The sequence below is a fragment of the Salvia splendens genome, chromosome 18 (genome assembly GCF_004379255.2).
Source record: "Salvia splendens isolate huo1 chromosome 18, SspV2, whole genome shotgun sequence".
Classification (NCBI taxonomy): Eukaryota; Viridiplantae; Streptophyta; class Magnoliopsida; order Lamiales; family Lamiaceae; genus Salvia; species Salvia splendens.
In genome coordinates, this window is record NC_056049.1 from 17,888,688 (window position 1) to 17,910,615 (window position 21,928).

Below are 21,928 nucleotides of genomic sequence, written 5' to 3' on the forward strand. Positions count from 1 at the left end.
TCCACTAACTTTTTCAACTCACTTTTCATTACATTTCTTAAAACCCATGCCGGGTCAAAGTGGGATAATATTTGGGGACGGAGGGAGTATATTTTAGATTTTATTTAGTATTTCCTAGTTAGTAGAATTAGTAGATGGAAAAATATTAATTGTTTTTCCTTCTACCAAATTAGGGTTTCCTGTTTGTTTATTTTCCTTTTAGTTATTTTCTTTTTTTTTCATATGTTTATGATTTCTCTTTGCCTATAAGAAGGCCTCAATGTTGGCAAAAAAGGAAACATCTCACATAAATTGGGACGTTACAAAAAGGAATACATCTCACTTAGGCTGAGACGGAGGAAGTGAATATTTATATTATAACTTACGGCTATATCCGCAGTCCTCTTATATGTGAATCCCCCGTTCTTGTTGTATAGTGTCATGAATGATTCATACGAAACTTCAGTAATGGGAAAACCTTTTTCTTTTGCCTATTTATTAAGAATATAGTAAAGCAAACATTATTGCAAAACGAATTTCATATCTATATGTGTACGTGTATATATATACACTAACACTTACCAACTTTTGAGCTAAGTTGCAAGTACCGAATTTTTTATCACGTCCTGATCCTTCCAGTGCTCTAGTAATCCTTATCCTTCCCACGTCGCTCCCGACACGTAACCCGGTCTTGCTTTATTAGGAACGTTAAACTTTTTTAAGCTGGTAACGAAGGATGAGAATCTAACTGCACCTTTCTTTTTCCAAAGGATCCACACCTTAGAGAACCTTGACTGTATGCAATCTAGGGCCTATACACAAGAGCAAATCTTAGGTCACCATATGAAAGGGAAGCTACCCTCACATGCATCTATCAAACACTCAAGGTTTTATTCAACAAATATGCACATAACTATTTGCCGCTTTCAGCACAATACACTTGGGTAGGAGTCAAAAACTAAAAAATTGAATAGAGAGCAATAGTCAATGAAAACAAGGCTCCTTAAAATATATTCTTAGGCAAAACAGACTTATATGTAATCAAATTAATACGTACTCGAAATTCCTCAAAGTAACCCTTCTTAACGTCATCTAGCCTAGGTAAAACCCGTTGGATTTGGGATTTGGTGAAACGATGAGGTAATTTTACTTGTCATATGCCAATGGGTCAATAATTTCCTACAATATTATAATATTTAGTTAATATATAATAACAAGAACCTTAATTAATAATCAATAACCAATATAACAAGCCTAGTGTATGTATCCCTTTCAATTTTCATCCTCCTATCAGGCACTGCATGGTCATCATCCACATTCTTAGATGATGTCACATGTATGTCTTGTTCGGTTTATCTCATGTGAGAGGACTCGCTGATGATATTGTGATGGCCACGACGATGATGCATATCTAAATTCACTGCAAAAACATTTGTGAAATATTCATGTGTTTCTGGTCAAGCCACTCCACCCAGGAAAAGAAAAGGAATAGAAATAAACCAAAGAGAGAAGGATGCACAACTTGATCTCTGTGTAATAATATTAGACAATGTACAGTGGACATAGTTTGAACCTTGACATGCACTGGAAAAAAATAGGCTCATACTTATTATACTTACGCATGTGGTTTATAGAAACCAATTTGAAATCCTTATGAACCATTGTCCCAGAAGTTGATGGATCAAGCCATTCACACATTTAAATAATGTGGTCCTTTTGATTGGCATACTAGGATAATCTAACACACAAACCTCAATCAAGTGGCCATAAAAATCCATCTCATCAGTGCCAAATATTTCACCCTTTATACAAACCCCATTGTTCGTAGTAGCTCGATGTGACTGATAATCTGATATGATAGAGTTCGAGCCCCCTCTTGACATCAGTTGTAATTTCCTCCTTTCCATAGGAGTATATTTGTAATTTCCTCCTTTATATAGGAGTTTTAAAAAAAAGATTTCCTAACTCAGAATGTGATAGCCTTGAATTTGATGCCTTGAATTTGATCTTACCATTTCATCTTCAATCAACCTTTCAAAAAAGTAAAAGAAACGTGTCAGATATTTACTAGTGTGCAATTAAAGATAAAATTAGGAAAATATGATATTACTCACTTTAGATATGTAGTTGTGACCTTAGGACAATTCAGTAGAATGTATGTGTGCGCAACATTGTATTCTCTAGTATCCATGTATCTAACTGACATTTTCCCAAGTGGGCTGAAAACCGAAATAACACTGCCCCCCTCAAGAACACTACTACTTTCGTCAGCATAATTACGAGGCTCGTTCCTTATCTTTGTTCTCACATAATCCTCGAAATAATATGAACAAAATGTAGAAACTTCTCCTACCGAATAAGCATTGCATATGGATCCTTCAACTCGTGCTTTGTTCTTGACATTGTTTTTTAACCTCCTATGCTACCTATAAGCCAAAATATATAAAAATAATTTTATGACATTATATTTGTATGTTTATATATAATATCTTTTTATACTTTTCAAATGGATACCTCCATCGAAACTGAACTGGCCTAGCAAGACGAGCTTTATCGGCTAAATGAACTAGCAGATGCTCCACTGAGTCAAAGAAACTAGGTGCAAAAATGCGTTCAGGGTTGCACAAAATTATCGGAATGCTATCACTTAGCCTCCCCATATCATCAATCCTTATTGCTCCTACACATCAAGTCCATGAAAAATAGACTTAACTCTGTGATAGCCTTCCAAACATTTTGAGGAAGAAGTTCACGAAATGCAACAGGTAGTATGCATTGCATGAACACTTGACAATCATGACTTTTCATTCCAAACATCTTTAGCTTCCTCAAATCAACACATCTACAAATATTACCCGTCTGGAAATCGAAGACCTCTGACCAATTCACACAAGACTTTTTTTTCACGGTTGTCAAGGGTGTAGCTTTTGGAAAATTTCCAGTTTCCCCATTACACTTTAATTCAGGTCTGGCTCAATATTTTTCGAGCTCTTCTCTCAACTTTGATGTGTCCTTAGTCTTTCCTTGGACATTAAGCACATTATTAATTACATTATCAAAGACATTTTTTTCAACGTGCATTATATCCAAATTATGTCGAATCAACAGTTCCTTCCGGTAAGGGAGATCCCAGAAGATGCTTCTTTTCTTCCATCCAGATCTGCACGACTTGAGACAATCTTGTTCATATCATTGAAGTCATCCATCACTCTTACCAAACCTAAAGTATCAATCTCATTCAAGATTTCTTCTCCTAACTTTGGTTCTGGTGGGCCATCTAGGATCATCATGTTTTTACGAAATGCTTTTTTATTCTTTCGAATTGGATGATTAGTAGGTAAGAATTTTCGATGATTATCAAACCATGATTGTTTGCCACTTTTCTCTAAAGTAAAAGCATCAGTGTTTTTCATGCAATGAGGACAAGCTAATCTTCTCGCAGTACTCGATCTAGACAACATAAGATTTTTATCATGCAATGAGGATCTAGGTATTTTTATTTATCAGCACTAAAAATACCTGCAAGTATACATGGTAGATCTAGTAGCTAAAGGTCAGTACCGTGATATCGAACACAGGGAATAAGATTGCAACTGACTACCATATACTAAGCGTCATATACTATCTAGAGATACAGAGATTTTTGGATTGATTATTTAAACTAGACGAAAATAAATAAAAAGAAAGCATATAAATAATGATACAAAGCAGGCGTAAGAATGTAGAATTTTAGGATCCAAAAACACAGTCACGAGCTATAATCCAATCGACTTCCTTGAATTACGGTCTCTAGAGTTATTAAGTCGGTCACAATACTAGATTAAACCCCCTCTCGAGGTGAGAAACTTGTAGATTAGATGTTGAAACCAATGTCCCCTTTAAATTACTAACATCTAACTCCCAAAAGATCGTTAAGACCAACGACCTCACATGAAACCTCAACTCTCCCGAGTTCTATTGAATTAAAGTGTGAATTATCCATTTCCCAAGTCAATTATTTCGTCTCCCGAGTACTCTAATCAACTCTAAAATGTATCCAAGAGGTAGCTAATCAATTGAACATAGAAAGCATTGTGATAAATCATATAAGTGCAAGAGCTAACAAGGAAAATCAATTGAATATCTTCACCAAAAATTCCACAAAAGATGTTCTATCATAGATAAGTAAATACACCAATTAGGGCTCGTTTGGTATCTATGTCATGTTTCGACTAGACATGATACCATTATGATAGTAATCATAGTTTCGATTAGTTAATTTACATATATTGGGTGTTTGGTAGATTAAGATAATTGTGAGTTATCTAATTCTAGTGTTTGGTACACTTAGTCACAAATAAGGATTACAATTGTAATTGTCAAAATTATCCTCATTAATTTTATTTAATTACTTAAGTATCCTTATGTTGCCCTAATAATATGTTGCCCTAATAACAGCCACAGCCGCTCTCTCAGATTATCAACCCACTATTTTCACTTCTGAGCAGTGCTTCCATATCACGAAGAATCCGGTGAGTTTACTCACTTCCGTCTGAACAAGTAGGCTTATTTCGTTTGTTCAAATGTCGATTTAATGCTCCCTAAGCAATTTTATATTTTGCTTCCACAACCCTTCTATTGTTTTGTTTGGATTATTGGAAGTTTTTTTACCCCTTAATTTTCGAGAGTTTTATTTTCTTCATTGTGTGTCGTTTTGATTTTCTACTGTGCTAGTTTATGTATTGTGTAGCATAGTGTTAATGTGATTTTTGCTTGTTTATGTATTGGAATATAGAGATAAAAGTGCTAAAATTATTATTTGTTCCAAACTTTCAACAAGTGGATTTGCTCGTTTCTGTATTAAAAGGCAGTGGTGTTTATGTGGTATTTGCAATGCGTTGTTTATTTAGTGACTGAAATGGTATATTTGTTGTTTATGAGTTCGTCATCAGTTATTTAGTAACTTTTTAGGAATGAAGCGATTGTTGATGCAGTAGTTGTCCATTGTCCATTGTTGTTTATGAGGTTTTATGAAATTCAGTAGCTACTTTGATATATAAGTGAAGTAACTTGTGCATTTCTCCTTCACATTGTGGCAGTTTGAAATGGCTGATGCACGTAGAGGGAACAGAGGAGATAGGACCAGGCGTAGTTGGTCCGGAAAGGAAGAAGAAATCTTGGCTGCAACAATGAAGGAGCTTGTGGCTCAAGGGTGGAAGTCTGATAATGGCTTTCGATCCGGATACCTCAACAAAATTGAAGAAGCCCTAAAACGTGAGTTCCCAACCTCGGATATTAAGGTCAATCCTCATGTTCAGTCAAAGATCTGTTCTTGGAAGAAGAATTATTCCTCCTTGGTTACTATTATGGGCCGAAGTGGTGTAGGCTTTAATAGCAATGGTGATTTCAAAATTGATTGTGAAGACGATCAATGGGCGCAAATAATGAGGGTATATTTTTACTGCTTGTTTACTTGTGAAATATGATTTAATAGATTTTACTAATTGTACCATATTTTTCAATAACAGATCGATAGCAATGCTCGTTTCATGAGAAACAGGTCATGGCCTTTCTGGGAGGATTGGAAGATAATTTTTGGCAAGGATAGAGCTACTGGGAGTAATGCTGAGGACGTGATTGATGTTGTGAATGCATTGTATTCACAACAGAATTTGGAGAATACCGACACAATCCCTGGTGAAGATTTCAGCCTCAACGGTTTGTCCACTGAAGAGGGAGTAAGTGAGAGCTTGGGGACTAATGCAACAGCTGACAGTGGGGCTGCACGTGAGAGGGCTACTGACAGTGGGACTGCACGCGAGAGGGCTGCTCCTCCACCAAAGCGATCAAATAAAAGGCGGAAGGGAGATGATGGGCTGGATAGAATGTACACCCTTCTACATAAAATGCATGAAGATGCCAATGCACGATTGCAATTGCTATCAACCAGGATCGGGTATGAAGTTGATCTTAGTCAAGCAAGGAAGGATGTGTTCGATCGTTTAGGTGATATTCCAGGACTTTCAATGGATGACAAGTTTGATGTGTGCGAAATGCTTGCGAAGGAACCGGATCGATTGGATATTTTTATGGGGCTGCCGGAGAATGCTAGGTATGCATATGTTATGCGAGTCTTGCTGGAGAAGCGAGAGAAGCGTGGAAATTGAAGTTGCAACTGAAGATGTTGAAAGGGAAAAAACGAGATAGCTTTTTGAATGGATGAGGCGGTTCACTTTCTTTTTGGTGCTTAGCTTTTGGTGTTAGACTTGTTTTGCATAATACTTCTACTACTCCATATGCACTTACCTGCCCCTTTGAAAATTTTGCTGATATTTGGATAGTAATTCGACTCCATATATTGTCAATTTGTATTGACACATGCCAATTCATTTTTTAAATTTGTGATATTCATTCTGAATTGGAGGCATTTGGCTAAAAAATTAAACTTTTTTGATTTAGGATTAGGATTGGGATTAGGATTAGCATCATCTCAAGGAAAAACTCATTACCAAATGCACGTTCTTTAATTAGTTGAGGAATCCAGAATCTTGATTTATTTTGGACAATAATCAGAGCATAAGCATTGATTAAGACAGTGAGAACATCAATTTCACCTCAACAAAAGACATAACATGATTTAATAGGAAAATGACGTCTTTTAATAATACAACATCGGTAAAACCAACACAATCACAACATAGCAAAATTAGACATCAAAAGTTAAACGATAGCAACCACACTAGATGATGGAACTACGACAACGTGTGGCAAAAAAAGATGGCGAACATCAAAACATGCATCACTTGGACAGGTTACGTTTGATCGGGGTTGAAGAACCACAAGAACTACCATAAGAGTTGATAGGTTTCTTCCCATCGAGTTGACGCGGACGTGGTGGGTAAACGTCCTCAAATTTGTACTTCTTTTCCTCCTTTGGTCCAATCGCATAGTAGTTATGCCCTTTGTAGTTAATGGAATCGACATCTAACGGGCCTAGTTCCCTTGTAAATAGCTTGCGTCGACTCTTGAGCAAGTCAGCACCTACAGGAGATGTTACCTCTTCACTCACAACAGGCTTCACTGCTTTAGAACCTCCACCATCACTAACAGGGCACGTGGAGTCAGATATGACAATCACACTTCTATTGCGCTCGGGTTTGGTGGCTTTCTCGCCGAACAGAGACTCCAATTGGGGGAACTCCGGATCGTCGCGATAGTAATAGGCTGAGGCAAAATTATTTTTCTGGAAAAAACATACTATATTAGGTGCTTAACAATTGAAAGATGAAACAAAAAGTTTATTTTATAATTACCTTGATGATTGATTTCCATACTTCATCTGATGCAACCACCTTACCACGATGAATGTCCCAATATGTCGAAGGCAAGTCGTCTATATATTTGAAAGTACGATAGCGCTGCTCCAACACATGGAGGCGGTCGTACAAATCGTCCCTAGAAATCCTACAGCCAACTTCACTTTGAATAGCAGCCTGTGCTTCGTACAAAAATTGGCTAGGCATTATCTTTCCATCCCCTTCCGTGTCCTATATCTTGGCTTATCTTCGTTGGGGACCATAACATTTATGTATGAACCATCTAGTGCGCCTAGACATCCCTGAAAAGTAATCCAATTCAAGAGTTTGATAATTAGTAAAAAATAGAATTTAGATTTATCCACACATTATATAAGCAATATGTAAGGCTAGAGTTAAATACCTTAAACCATTTCCATCGCGAATCAGTGCAATCATCAGGTACTGGTTCAGGTTTGACAAAAAGAATGACATGTAGTTTTATGATGGCATTCAAGACTGCATGTAGATACCTTGACACCGTATGGCCGGATCTCAAGAAAGTAAATGAGACAATCCTATTTTTGTTATGATGTGCTAGAACACCTAAAAACATAGCCACTTGCTCTTCTATTTTGACATATTTTCCATCTGACAGATCACTAATTTGTCTCAACAAAAGACAAAGCCTACCAAACGTGTTACGGTCCATTCTAAGGTTATTGATACAATCGACATCTGTAACACCTACCAACCTACTTAAATGCTTGACTTGATCAGGCATCTTAGGAACCATTGCGTAGGGCCTAACAAATTCACTTCTGAAGCGTTTTCTGTTTCTATTACGCAGAATTGACTCGACCGTAGAAAATACAACTGATTCGATCACGTTTTGATGCATTATCTCTTCTAAAACCGACTCAAGTGAAGAGTTTTTACATAACATGGGCTTCATCTTCAATAATCAAACTTGTCTGCACAAAAAAAACTACTTAAATGCATAGTCACAAATGTGCTTCACACCCCGGCAGAATAAGTGAGTTGTGAATGGACGATTCTGTTTTCTTAATGAATGAATGTGCTTATGATAAAGAAAAAACAAAATGTGCTTCCAAATCATGAAACATAGTGTGTAACAGCTACTATTCTTAAGTGTACATCACTACAAAGAAACTTTTGAGGGATTAACTAAGCTACTTTAGACATACGAGAAAAGGATGAGAACCCAAGAAATCTTATACGAGAAAAGGATGAGAACCCAAGGCAATTTGAAAATTTCACAAATGCATAGAGTTCAGAATATGGTATAGCAACAAATGCATCAATAAGAATTCATTCTTTGTTGCTGCAATGTGTCTGTACCAAACTTGAACAAGCTCAAGAGGCCCAAGTTTTACCAAAATCGGGAAATAGGAAAACGCAGTCAGTAGCTGCAATGTGTCCAAGAGATAATATAGTCACACAATTAGAGATTGGAGAAATAGTCTAACAATTAGAAATTGGAGAAATTAGCGTTGAAATAATCCAAGACATTCGAGGGGTGTTTTCCAAACATTTCAGATAAATCTTGAAGAATAATAGCAAAAAACCTAACCTTGAATCAGAAATACAGTTACCGGAGAAATGGAGTCGCCGGATTGTTCAGTCGCCGGAAAGAATGGAGGGAGGGAGGCAGAATGAGAGAATTGTGGAAGAACTTCTTGTTGAAATTTGTAGGAAGTGAGGCGTATTTTTGAAGAAGTGAGGCAGAGGCTTGGAGATCGATTAGGGCTAGAAATTGTTAAATTATGGGTAAAAATGTATTTTGCATAATTAACTAGGCATCCTTGATATGTAACATGCCAAAATGGTGGGTTACATGTCTCACTGAAACATAGTATAGATGATGGGCTTTGTGCGGGCCGGATACAGAACACGGGCTATTAAATTTATTAACATAGCTACCAAATGCACAAATAAACCCGGATTAATCCTCTTATCTAATCGTAACATAGTTACCAAACGGGGCCTTAAAGTACATAGATAGGAAAAGAAATTGATAAAACCCTTCAGTCTTCTTTTGCCTGGATCTGCAGAGCTCCGCTTCAATGGAAGGTGGGATAAACTATGTGTGAATTTTGGGATGAAAGAAGATATAGAGAGGGAGAATGATTGGAGGCTCTGAGATCAGGGTTATGAATTAATGCACATTTGTCAAACCTCTATATCACATTCGTATGTGTTTTTTTTGTGTATTATTGCCTATTTTGGTTTGCTACTCCGAACAAATGGTGTGTTATTTTAACAAATATGAGCGTCATCCATATTTGGTGAATTAACGTCATTGTGGTGTATGTTGTTATGTAATGAAATGTTTTAGCCTCAATTGTGGTCGCTTATGTATCCTGATACACTTGCATAACGGAACATTGTTTGAAGTGCAAGACAACACAAATTACATGACACAAAAACATGCATAGCATCACATACTACTTAGCTACATACATTACTTCAAAGGCGCCCTTAACAAAATTGGCGAAGTCCGGCAATAGTTTGACAATAGAACATATTTAATCAAACAAAGACTCACATGCGCCCCTTTATTACTACCATCTGATTCATTTTTGGTCCGGCTGATGGACAAGAATAAATAAGGAGAATTTAGTATTGTTGGGGTTGGGCTATTCTAATTAAGGTACTTGGGTCGGGTTAATTAAGGAGAAACGAGAAGGATGGACTACTATGATTAATTTTGAAGCCGACCAGTTTGGGATCGCCAATGGCCCTGAAAGCCTTGGGCAGCCGCAAAAGATCGAAGGAGATGGGGAAAATGTGTTGATTAATGAAGACGACGTTTTAATCTTCAGAATAATTAGCTCAAGAGAATGGTGATTTTCGTGGACAAAATTAACGTCAAAGTAAGAAATTCAAGTTCAAAAAATTAAGTTATCGAGGTGGACTTTTCTATCCTATATTATTTCTTGGGATTTCTTTTAAAATATCTTGAAGTATTTTATCAAATGATGAATGATGTGTTTACTTTCCAAATACGTTATGTTTTGTTGTGTTTTGGTTTTTGATGAGTTGTCTATCTGATTGTCGTCTACTAGGAGTAAGTCCCATTAGAGTTTGATGGTTAATAGGGGGTGAGCCCTTACTCAGGCTAGTGTACAGATGGGGATCATGCGCCATCTTTTGAGTTGACTGGTCCAGGGATCATGCGTCATCTTTCAAGTTGGTCGGTCCAGTGATCGGGAATGTGGCCACATTCTCGTTTTACCGATGAGGTTCAGATATGGTATGATGATTATGATGGATGATGGGTTGCGCAACCATGTTTTACAATGAAATGTTTTTAGTGTTTCTATCTATTTTACAGTAAACTCCGAGTTCACTCAAAGATGGCGTGATATGACTATATCTATGAAAATATTTTCAGCATAAGTTCACTTAGTGCATCAAGTACTCTGTCCTACATGTGTTTTATGAACGTGACGAGGCGGAGGATGTTGAGCATGAATGCGAAGAAGATGTTAAATAAAATGTTTAGATTATATTATGTCTTCATACATAATACTCCCTCCGTCCCATAGAAATATGTCATATTTCATTTTTCTTCTCTCTCATACAAATAGTCCATATCCATTTATGACAATTTTTTTCTCATTTTTTTACTTTATCATTTATGGGCCCACCATCCACTACATAATTTCAACTATTTTTTCTCCTTCTCTTTTACTTTGTCAATCATATCATGCATTAAAACCTGTGTCAATCCTAAATGGCTTATTTCTACAAGACAGAGGGAGTACTATTCTTCTCTCAAATATTTCCGTTGAGACATTGTTCATTTTATGCCTTTATGTCATTGAATACTATCTTCTTTCGATTGTTGAACTGCTGAGATAGATACTCTGATTTGCTTCACTAAACTATAAGTTTTGAACTATGTTTCGTGCCCAAAAAATCGTTTTCCCCTTTTTTCCGCATTTTAAATTCTCCATTAGTTGCAATAAATCTAGCTTTCTACCTTTAGAAAGTGCGATCATGAAAACCATGGATGATATTTATCAAATAAAGAGTTTAAACTAACGTAAACTGTAAAAAAGATCTAAACTATCTAGACGAAAATGAAGTAAACTGGTCAACAAGTATGCATGGAGAAACTGAATCGAAGCATTATCTTAACTCTATTGTTTAATAAGGATTAATTGAAATAAAAAATAAAGATCAAAGGATTTATTAAATATATAAATAGTACTCTTAACTGAAATAAAAAATAAAGATCAAAGGATATATTAAATAGTACCCTCAATTCCCAATATAGAGGAGTCATTTTCATTTTTTTGGCAAAAACTTTATTTTGTTTCCTAATTTACTCTCTTTCTCTTTCTCTTTCTCTTTCTCTTTCTTACTTTATTCCATCTATTATTTTACTCTCTCTACTTTAACCTCTAACATATCAGTATCTTAAATATTGTGCCCAAAAGAAATGCCCAACTACCTTGGGACGGAAGGGAATATAAGGATTCAATAAAATAAAAGACATTAATAATATAAGGCCCTAAATATATTTTCCCCTACACAATTATATAATATTACTTGTACTATTACTTAGTAATTTGATGTTTACAAACCATGAAGATGATCAAAATACACTATGTATCTAAATCAAGTTTCATTGAATCACAACTATGGTTGCACTTTATTTTCTAGACACAATCCAAATCACGGCTGCTGCAACCATTATTAACTATGCCATGAAAAGAAAATACAGTAAAATTTAGAGCCAGATGTCAGATGTGCAATCTCCACCAGGATACCTCATCTCGTGGGCGAGGGACGGGCCATCCGGCTCAGCTCCAAAGTCCACAAAGAATCGAGGGTTGATCTCTAGACCTCCCCTCTCCGTGTCGACATCAACCTGGAGCATGTGACTGCCTTTCTCAACCATCTCCGGATAAAACTGACGGTCCCAAGGACTAAACAGTGAGTTTGTAACGTATAGACGCTTCCCGTCCAAGCTCAGCTGTATCATCTGCGGCCCTCCTCGTAGTCGGTGTCCCTAAAGTCGATACATTATTGTGAATTTCAAGTATAAGTACAATGAGATGACACTACAAGACTTATTGTGAGTTAATAAAAGCTCGTTTAACGAAGTTATGAACTTCCACTTCAATTAGTAATAACAGTCGAACGTTATTACTAATAAATTTATTTATTATAATGAACATTACTCTAATAAGCTTATAACACACTTTGTTGAGAAACAACAGAGACATACCTAGACTTGAGGTAGTTGGGTCTGGTATGTTGTGCCATCTTCCGCCTCCGCCACCATAGGACTTCCTTTGTGGATCAAGTGTCAAAAGGAGAGACAAACGGCTAGTTAGCCACATTCCAAGTACCAGCTACTTGGTAATTGTTACAACATTTAATAGGTAGTATTTACCTAGACAAACAATAAATTAGTGGGAGTTCCTAAGAGTTGTAATAGCCCTATAAAAGGGAGTGTTCTACATCAAACATAACATAACAGAAAATACAAAAAAATACTTTTTCCTTACTCTTGCCACCATGTCTATTCTTCCATACAACGCCTCTCTCGATTACCATCGTTAAGATGGTATCAGAGCAGGTTGTAGCGGTGTGGGACTCAGAAAATTCTCATCACCGTCCCAGATATACCTTTCTCGGCCCCTTTTAAACCTGCAAAAATAAAAAAATAGCCATGTCAGAATCTGACTCAGAAGCTACAAACACCAACCAACCTTTGATAAATTTCCCAGGGGAATTCACTGCCCAATTGGCCGAGTTCCTCAAACAGATTAATATACCACCAAAAACCTAAGAACAACCACCACCCCCTCCCTCAAACCAACCAGAATCATTGGGGGAAGTTCATGTCCAAAGTAAACTCAATGGGGATAATTATCCTCTGTGGAAAACTCTGATGGAACGAGCGATAGGAGGCAAGGGTCTATTGTCTCACATCAATGGAGTAACCGACCCTCCTTCATCCACTCATCCCAGTTACCCGAAATGGCAACAGAGAGACTACTGCTGCTTCAACTGGATAATCAACAATGTCGAATCCAGCCTCATCAACGAAGTATCACAACGCGTGACGGCCCGAGACCTGTGGGAGGGTCTGGCCATCACGTACGCAAGTGGAGCCGATCCATTTCAAGTCTCGGATCTGCACAGATAGGCGTACAACATGAAGCAAGGAAACATGAGCCTCGAATCGCTGTGGAATAAATTCCAAGGTATCTGGATCTCTATAGACGAGAGAGATCCGAATCCTATGGACACACCATCAACAATAGAGAAATACAACAAGATCATGCAGCGACACAGATTATATCAATTTCTATGGGCTCTAGATCACATATTCGATGCCATTAAAAGAGAAATCCGAAATAAAGATCTGTTACTCACAGTAAGGACCGCATATGGGATGGTGAGACGAGAATCTGCAAATGAACGAGTTCTCAAACCCGCAGGTGACTCACAGGAGACAGGAATCGGGGTCGATCTTGCAGCAATCGACCGGAGCAGACCACCGCCGCCGCCCAAATTCCACCAAAACATCGACAAAAACAAATTAACATTCAGCCACTGTGGAGGGAAGAAACATACCACCGAAACATGCTTCCATCTCCATGGATTTCTTGATTGGTGGGAAGATATGAAGAAATCGAGACAGAATCGGAACCGGAATGGAGGAGGCAGGGCGACGGCAGCGGCAGCTATCGGCGACCGAGCTACCAATGCCGTCAACACAGCGGGCAGCTCCAACAAGCCGAAACCGACGGGGATTAACCGTCCGATGAACAACGACGGAAATAACGAGGAAAAAGCAACGACGTCAGCCACGGTCGCTCGGGCTTGGACAGAAGGTAACCATATCACAGGCGTCCCCACATTATCACCGATTGGAGACAAATCGGAGAAGGAACCAGGAAATCATAGAGATGGAGGAGAGAAATCGGCAGTGACGAGAGATGGAGTGGAGACAGAGGGTTTTAGGGATTTAGGGTTCCCTAAATTCAAAATCGACCCCCAACTCTCTTATAAATCCGAAATCCCCCCCCCCCCCCCCCCTCATTCTCCTAAATCCTATTTTAAACCCCATTCCCATAAACCTATCCAAAACTACCCCAAACCTTCCAATATCTCCAGAAAATACCCCAAAACTTCCGTAAAACACCAAAATCACCCCGATTTTCCTAAACAATTGCAAAAATACCCCGACACTTTTCCAGATTCCGAAATAACCCTGACCAAATCAAATGATATTCTTTTTCAGCCCACTATTCCGTGCCACAACTCTTTTAAAGTCTTAGCCTTTACCTCGTCCACTACCGATGAAAAGAAAGATAGTCAATGGATCTTTGATTATGGTGCTACCGATACAATCTCTTTTGATCCAACCGATTTCCTTCACATCTCCAAACTTACCAAAGCCTATGTCCAAACTGTTAGGGTTTTTTATACTAGAAATCACCTTTCGAGTGATTGCATACTGTAAAACTCTAATGGTTATTTTCCAATAAATGCAACAGATTATTTTTGTCATAATGTTGTTATGTTTTATATTTAATGGTTGTTTATTGCATATTTAAATGTATAAGCAAACGTAACAAATTCTAAGTCTTTGTTTTAGTAGACCGGTTGTGGGCGTCGTCCAATTTAAGGTAACACGGCCAGTTCTAAACAAAGAAAAATAAGAATTACACAACCTAGATAGGGCTAGACTACCTATCGCGAAAGGTTGCAATGTTAGTCCGATTATTTTAAGCCTTATTGAAATAAGATGACGTTGGTGTGGTATAGCACTGAGTGGATCTAACAGCAAGACGAGTCTTTATGCTATCTACTGAAAGACGAGGTCTTGATAATTAATTTCTTAATCAATGTACGTTAGCATTGAGCACACGACATTGAGTATCCACTACTTTGACTTACCAAAGGTGCGGGTTTTTCGTAACCCAACGATCCAGGTATATTGGATAGTGGTGATCATTATCTAGCGATGCTAGGATTGCTATTATGTTGAAACGTGTGCGAGGAGAGTCTCGTTTGATAACATCCACAAGAGGAGCTCGAAACGAGGTTTTATTATTCGGAACCTAGCTAGTTGGAGTTTGATTACTCTATGAATAATAAATAAGAGTTTCTTGCTAAGTCCACTCTTGGAATTCGAAATATGTTAATTAATTAAGTCTATAGCAGACATTAATTAATTAATGGATGTTTCTATCTTAAGCGCGGGAAATAAATCAAATGCAATTAAAGGAAACCCGGAATACTTGTAATTTTGGATTTGGAAGGCAGTGCAATATTACTTCTGTAGTGACTGCTCGTAATATTCCAATATAAGCTTATATTAAATTGTGGGTTCAATTTAATTAGTAAAAAGCTAATTGAATGAGGTCTGTTCCAAATTCTTCCTTAGATCCCTGACTGGGCCCAATATGTGACTTATATAAATAGGAGAATAAAGGAGACAAAAGATACACTTTTTAATATACAAAATTTTTGTCCCCCTCTAGAAAGAGAGAGCTCGAAATATGTGCTCTCTCCGCGAGCAGTTTCTGTCTTCCATTATTCGAATCCTAGTACGTTGGTGAGATTTGCCCACACAAATATCGGCGTATAGTCCGGGACACCAGTCAGAAGATCCGATGTCTTGTATTGAAGATCTTCACGTGGAGACGGAGCAAGCCATCATCGATTCTTGATTGAATCTACGAGGTAAATTGGCTAATTCCGTAGTAAACATGCTTTAGGGATTTTATGTGCTAAAGCATGTTTTTAATTCAAGTTATGAGCATGATACATGTGATAATTACGCGAATAGAATTTGTCTAAATAATCTGCTAAATAGATCAAGTTTATATGATCGGTAAATATCGCACGCTTCCGCTGCCAACCCCTTCACAAACCGCCGGAGGGGATTTAGCTCGAGTAGAGGGGGCGGGTACCCTTAATATTTCTCCAACCCTCCGGTTCTCTAACTGCCTTCTCGTTCCAACTTTTTCAAATAAACTTTTGTCTGTCAGTCATGTGACACAAGAGCTCAACTGCAAGTTACTGATGCAATCTCGTTTTTGTATATTACAGGATACCAAGACGGGGATGATAGTTGGGCGTGGCACTGAACGAAGTGGACTGTACTATGTGGACGAGATAGCTTGACAAAGTACGGCATTATTGACTCATGGATCAAATACAATGAAGACTTGGCTTTTGCATCGGCGGTTAGGACATCCTTCTATAGGATATATGAAAATGTTGTTTCCTAAGATTGCTTCTAGCATGCACTCTCTTGATTGTGAAACATGGCATCTTGCCAAAAGTCACCGTCACTCTTTTAAACTAAATAGTACTCGTGTGTCTACCCCGTTTTCCTTAATTCACTCGGATGTGTGGGGTCCTGCCCCAATCCATGGGGGTCAGGGCTTCAGATATTTTCTCCTGTTTATTGATGATTTTTCCCGCATGACTTGGGTATATTTCTTAAGACATAAATCTGTGGTTTTCAACAAATTTACCCAGTTTTACAGTTTGGTCCAAACTCAGTATAAACAAAATATCTAGGTCCTACGGTCCGACAATGGGGGGGGGGGAATATATAAATGCCAACATGAAAGCTTTCTTTGTTGAAAATGGCCTTATCCACCAAACTTCTTGTGCCTATACGCCTGAACAGAATGGGGTAGCAGAACGAAAGAATAGGTATATTCTAGAAATCACTAGAGCTCTCCTCATCGAATCCAAAATACCCTCACACTTTTGGCCAAAAGCAATAGCCACATCCGTGTATCTTATGAACCGTCTCCCAACAGGTATCCTCAACTTTAAAACTCCCATCGATACTTTTATCAACCACAAAACTATACAAAAACCAACCCATCTCACTCTTGAACCAAAAGTCTTTGGTTGTACAGTTTTCGTCCACATCCTCAAACATGAACGCACCAAATTCTCTCCATGTGCCGTTAAATGTGTTTTCCTTGGGATGGGGTTAATCAGAAAGGGTACCGATGTTATGACCCTGTGACTAAGCACATGTACACAACTATGAATTGTGACTTTGTGGAAACCGAATACTACTACAGCCAATCCAGCGGTCAGGGGGAGAGTCAACCACAAAGTGACCCACTAAATTGGCTGTTTATCCCAACAGAATCCACCACCCATTGAATCTGTCCGAGGGGGAGATGAGTCAAGGGAAGAACCCAAATCGATCACGAAAGAAATTGTTGAAGAGAGTCATACTAACGAGCTATCACAATCCACTAGTCAGACCATGGAATTCGAGGACACCACCCAACCATCAACCTCGTCTACAAATCCTGAGGTAACCGATTCTGAAACCAACACAGTTCCATTGGAAATCACTAACATTGACAGGATAAGTCGGGAAGGAGAAACTAGGTGCGCAAACGACAGTAACAAGCAATATGAACTACCTTACAGAAGTACAAGGGGAATCCCTCCCAAGAGATACTCTCCGGACTGGAAAGGGAGAAAAATAAGATATTCAGTGGCAAACATCGCCCAAGGACACCTCACGGAAATGGCCCGAGCTTTCGAGGTAGCCCTATATGAAGAAGAAGAAGAAGAAATTCCCCAGTCCTTCCAAGAAGCAGTCAAGCACAAGCACTGGAAGGAAGCCATGAAGAAGGAGGTTGACACTCTGATCAAGAATGGAACATGGGAAAAATGCACTCTTCCAGAAGGAAAAAAATCAGTCGGATGTAGGTGGGTTTTCACCATCAAAAGGCGTGCAGATGGATCAATCGAGAGATACAAGGCGCGATTGGTGGCTAAAGGATACACTCAAGTATATGGGATTGACTACGATGAAACTTTCTCCCCAGTTGCCAAACTTGACACCATCCGAGCATTATTCTCAGTTGCAGCTTGTAAGGATTGGTTACTACATCAGTTGGATGTGACTAATGTCTTTCTCCATGGAGAATTGGAAAAGGACAAGGAAGTCTATGTGACAGTTCCACCAGGATTTGATGGCGAGTTTGGACCTGGACAGGTGTGCAGACTGAAGAAACCTTATACGGCTTAAAACAATCCCCGGGGATATGGTTTGGAAGGTTTTGCCAAGCAATGATCAAGCACGGATTCAAACAGAGTCTTTCTGATCATACACTCTTCACCAAGAGGAGAGGGGATAAGATAACTTGCCTTATCATCTATGTTGACGATATGATTATCACATGAGATGATACAGAAGAAATCAATAACCTCAAGACCAATCTGTTCAAAGAGTTTGACATGAAAGATCTCGGCCCCCTAAAGTATTTCTTGGGAATAGAGGTATTGAGATCAAGGCATGGAATATTTCTAAGACATAGAAAATATGTTCTCAATCTACTGGCAGAAACCGGCCTTTTAGACTGCAAGCCGGCCGAGACACCAATGGTACCAAACCATGGACTTAAAATTGTTGAAGGAGTTGAGCCTGCAAATCGAGAGAAATATCAAAGGCTGGTAGAAAAATTGCTTTATCTCGCACATACCAGACCAGACATTGCGTATGCAGCTGGAGTTGTTAGTCAATTCATGCACCAACCCCAAGAAGAACATATGAATGCGGCCTTACGAATCGTGAGGTATCTCAAGGGAACGACAAACTTTGGGATATTCTTAAAAAGGGGGAAGGATCTCGAAGTAGATGGCTATACAGATGCTGATTGGGCAAGCAATCCAGTCGATTGAAAATCAACCGGCGGATACTTCACATTTATTGGAGGCAATCTGATCACTTGGAGAAGTAAGAAGTAAAAGGTCGTTGCCCTATCTAGTGCTGAAGCAGAGTTCCGAGGAATTAAAAGTGGGCTCATGGAGATTATGTGGCTAAGAAAATTGCTTACAGAGATTGGGTTTTCCCCAAGCCGTAAGAGTAGGCTATTCTGCGACAACAAAGTAGCAATCAACATATCAGAAAATCCAGTACAACATGACAGAACCAAACATGTCGAGGTCGATCGCCACTTCATTAAAGAGAAACTGGAAGGAGGAATTATAGAGTTCCCGTTTGTTCCATCAGAAGAACAGTTGGCTGATATTCTAACTAAGGCAGTGAATCCGAAGAGTTTTAGAGAAATATTGCCCAAGTTGAACATCGGTGATACCGTTGCTCAACTTGAGGGAGAGTGTCAAAAGGAGAGACAAACGGCTAGTTAGCCACATTCCAAGTACCAACTACTTGGTAATTGTTACAACATTTAATAGGTAGTATTTACCTAGACAAACAATAAATTAGTGAAAGTTCCTAAGAGTTGTAATAGCCCTATAAAAGGGAGTGTTCTACATCAAACATAACATAACAGAAAATACAAAAAAATACTCTTTCCTTACTCTTGCCACCATGTCTATTCTTCCATACAACGGCTCTCTCGATTACCATCGTTAAGATTAAGCTTCCAACCCAAACCTGGCCTACCAAACGGGGATTTTCAGGATCTTCAACGTTATACTGTCGTATGGAACCAGTTGGAAAGGTAGAGGAAGCGATCATCGAGGGATATCAAGAAGTAAGTTATAAGACCAGGCATCTCTGGTAGAATCCAATTCCGCACCTTGAGTGGCTTCACTGATATTGCTACCTCGTGACCCCAAGTCCCATCCGACTTCTTGAAAAACCTTACCATATTGCTTGTCAAAGCACACTCCACGAAGCTCGTGTCTTTGGCTGGATCATGCAAGAATCGTATATGTGGATAGATCATCAGTTTGGTAAGCATGTTAAGATAACACAAGTTAATTAGAGTAAAAGGGCTTTAAGTGCCTAACATGAGTCTCATCTGATCTACCAAACAGTCAAATAAACTTATATATCTTGGCTTCATCTAGGCTACTACAACTACTACTAACCTCCAAAGGCAGGAGACCATTATTTCCCAGATCCAATATCTGTTTAAGCTCGCCTCCCGGCCAGCTGTAGACGTGCATATGTCTCCCGTACAGACCATCAGAAACATGCTCGAGGTTGAAACCTTTGGTAAAAGCAGCAGGAGCTCCAAATGATGTGCTGATCATGGTCTCGTGTCGAGGCTGGTACCAGAAATCATAGCCATAAAGGGGGCTGTGCCCCGGTTTCTCCCACCTGCCCGAGCATTCACATTTCATAATGTCTTCTTAAAACCAAATTGAACCGCACGACTAGCCACGTTCCAGAGGTAGGCTCACGTAACATGAAAACGAAAACAACAGAATACAATATTTCTTAATGATTTCTACCTTCCTTTGACATTAAAGTCGGAGTCCAGGAGTAGAAATCTGCTTCCTTGCGCATTTCCATCTTTATCTCCAAGACACGACACCATGATTTCGCCAGACGCGAGACAGTGAGGTGTGTGAGGACATGCCAGTCCCGTCTTCTCCAATACATCCTTGGGATCAACGACCTTATGTAAAGATGGAGTCCTCGGATCCTTTTGAGTATCAACGGCGTAAATGCTCCCAGACCTGAGAAATAAAGGAACAATTAAGGTGGTGTTCAGTTTCCAAGATAAAATAATAGCAAGATATAATCTTGGATTGAGTTGTGAGATTATTTTAGTTCTAGGAGTTAGCTATGACTAATTATCACATGATGATAGAATAAAATAAATAAAATATTTCTTATTTAAAATTTCTGTGCTTTCATAAGCAATTTAAAATCTTCGTGTATTACACGATACTAGTTTAGTTAACTATACAACGATTTCGAACTGGATACAATATAACATAATTTTTAAAAGTAATTTGGTATAGTTTCAATGTAAATAAAATAAGATATATTTTGTTAAAAAATCTAAAATGGGGTTTTGTAATACCATTGAAGCTATTTTTCTACTCTATATTTGTAGCACTACAAATTCGTGTACCCGCGGTTACTCAAACCCGAAAATTTGATTACCCGAACCCGAAATCTCAAAAATATCATACACAATAGCCGACCCGTATGTGAATTCGGGTACCTTAATACCCGATGCGGGTACTCGAACCCAACTAATCGGGTACCCATAAACCCGAAATTTTTATATATCAAATTTATTCTATTTATTTAAAGTATATTGTGATGAGAATAGAAATTATTAAAAATGACATAATATTATTACCATTTATTGACTATTATTAAAAGTTTACACTTCAATTTTAATGTTTTAGCTTTCTTTAGATTATGATTCTACGGTAGACATTAGACAAATAGACACTACTTAATTTTAAGATAAAGAATTTTTTGGCATACATTGAAACTCAAAGAGATTAAAATATTTTTTTAAGATTTTAAATAAACATGTAAATAAAATGTATATATTGAAAAGATAACAAGTAAGAATATAAATAATGCAACATTATATTTAAATAAAAATATTTATCACAAATATATAATTAATCTGGTTTAATCGGGTATTAGTCGGGTACCATAAATTTAACCAAAGGGTCGTAGGCCATATATTAAATAAAAATATTTATCACAGATACATAATTAATCGGGTATTAGTCGGGTATCCCAATACGAGTTTTGGGTACCCTAAACCCGAAAAATTCTAACATCAACTACCCAAACATGTATCTGAACCCATACTTTCGGGTTTCGGGTACCCAAAACCCGCCGGGTATTGGATCGGGATCGAGTATACCCGATACCCGAGAACTAAGTTTGCACCCCTATATTT

At 38.2% G+C, this 21,928-nt stretch overlaps 3 protein-coding genes and 1 pseudogene across 3 annotated transcripts; 1 reads left to right on the top strand and 3 right to left on the bottom strand.

Moving 5' to 3' along the window:
- Positions 1-4,419: 4,419 nt before the first annotated feature.
- Positions 4,420-6,325, top strand: LOC121775995. Its single transcript, XM_042173115.1, has 3 exons — positions 4,420-4,490; positions 5,058-5,408; positions 5,487-6,325. The coding sequence occupies exons 2-3, from the start codon at positions 5,064-5,066 to the stop codon at positions 6,123-6,125; spliced, it is 984 nt and encodes a 327-aa protein (XP_042029049.1). The 5' UTR covers positions 4,420-4,490; positions 5,058-5,063; the 3' UTR covers positions 6,126-6,325.
- A 241-nt stretch (positions 6,326-6,566) lies between these two features.
- LOC121776111 lies at positions 6,567-9,017 on the bottom strand. Its single transcript, XM_042173249.1, has 4 exons — positions 8,848-9,017; positions 7,678-8,227; positions 7,272-7,576; positions 6,567-7,201 (listed from the first exon to the last, which is right to left on the bottom strand). Exons 3-4 carry the CDS (start codon positions 7,479-7,481, stop codon positions 6,758-6,760), a joined length of 654 nt encoding a protein of 217 aa, XP_042029183.1. The 5' UTR covers positions 7,482-7,576; positions 7,678-8,227; positions 8,848-9,017; the 3' UTR covers positions 6,567-6,757.
- LOC121776835 lies at positions 7,481-8,049 on the bottom strand. The gene is made up of 2 exons (XM_042173996.1): positions 7,678-8,049; positions 7,481-7,576 (listed from the first exon to the last, which is right to left on the bottom strand). Exons 1-2 carry the CDS (start codon positions 8,047-8,049, stop codon positions 7,481-7,483), a joined length of 468 nt encoding a protein of 155 aa, XP_042029930.1.
- Positions 9,018-12,015: 2,998 nt separating the features above from the next.
- LOC121776836 lies at positions 12,016-21,273 on the bottom strand (annotated as a pseudogene).
- Between the last annotated feature and the right edge of the window lie 655 nt (positions 21,274-21,928).

What these genes read in the sequence shown, in the direction of transcription:
- LOC121775995 (XM_042173115.1), top strand. Translation starts at nt 5,064, where the DNA reads ATGGCTGATGCACGTAGAGGGAACAGAGGAGATAGGACCAGGCGTAGT. An exon ending in AATGGGCGCAAATAATGAGG is followed by an intron (nt 5,409 to 5,486) that starts GTATATTTTTAC and finishes TTTCAATAACAG; the next exon opens with ATCGATAGCAATGCTCGTTT.
- LOC121776835 (XM_042173996.1), bottom strand. Translation starts at nt 8,049, where the DNA reads ATGGTTCCTAAGATGCCTGATCAAGTCAAGCATTTAAGTAGGTTGGTA. An exon ending in CGCGATGGAAATGGTTTAAG is followed by an intron (nt 7,577 to 7,677) that starts GTATTTAACTCT and finishes ATTACTTTTCAG; the next exon opens with GGATGTCTAGGCGCACTAGA.
- LOC121776111 (XM_042173249.1), bottom strand. Translation starts at nt 7,481, where the DNA reads ATGCCTAGCCAATTTTTGTACGAAGCACAGGCTGCTATTCAAAGTGAA. An exon ending in TATGGAAATCAATCATCAAG is followed by an intron (nt 7,202 to 7,271) that starts GTAATTATAAAA and finishes TGTTTTTTCCAG; the next exon opens with AAAAATAATTTTGCCTCAGC.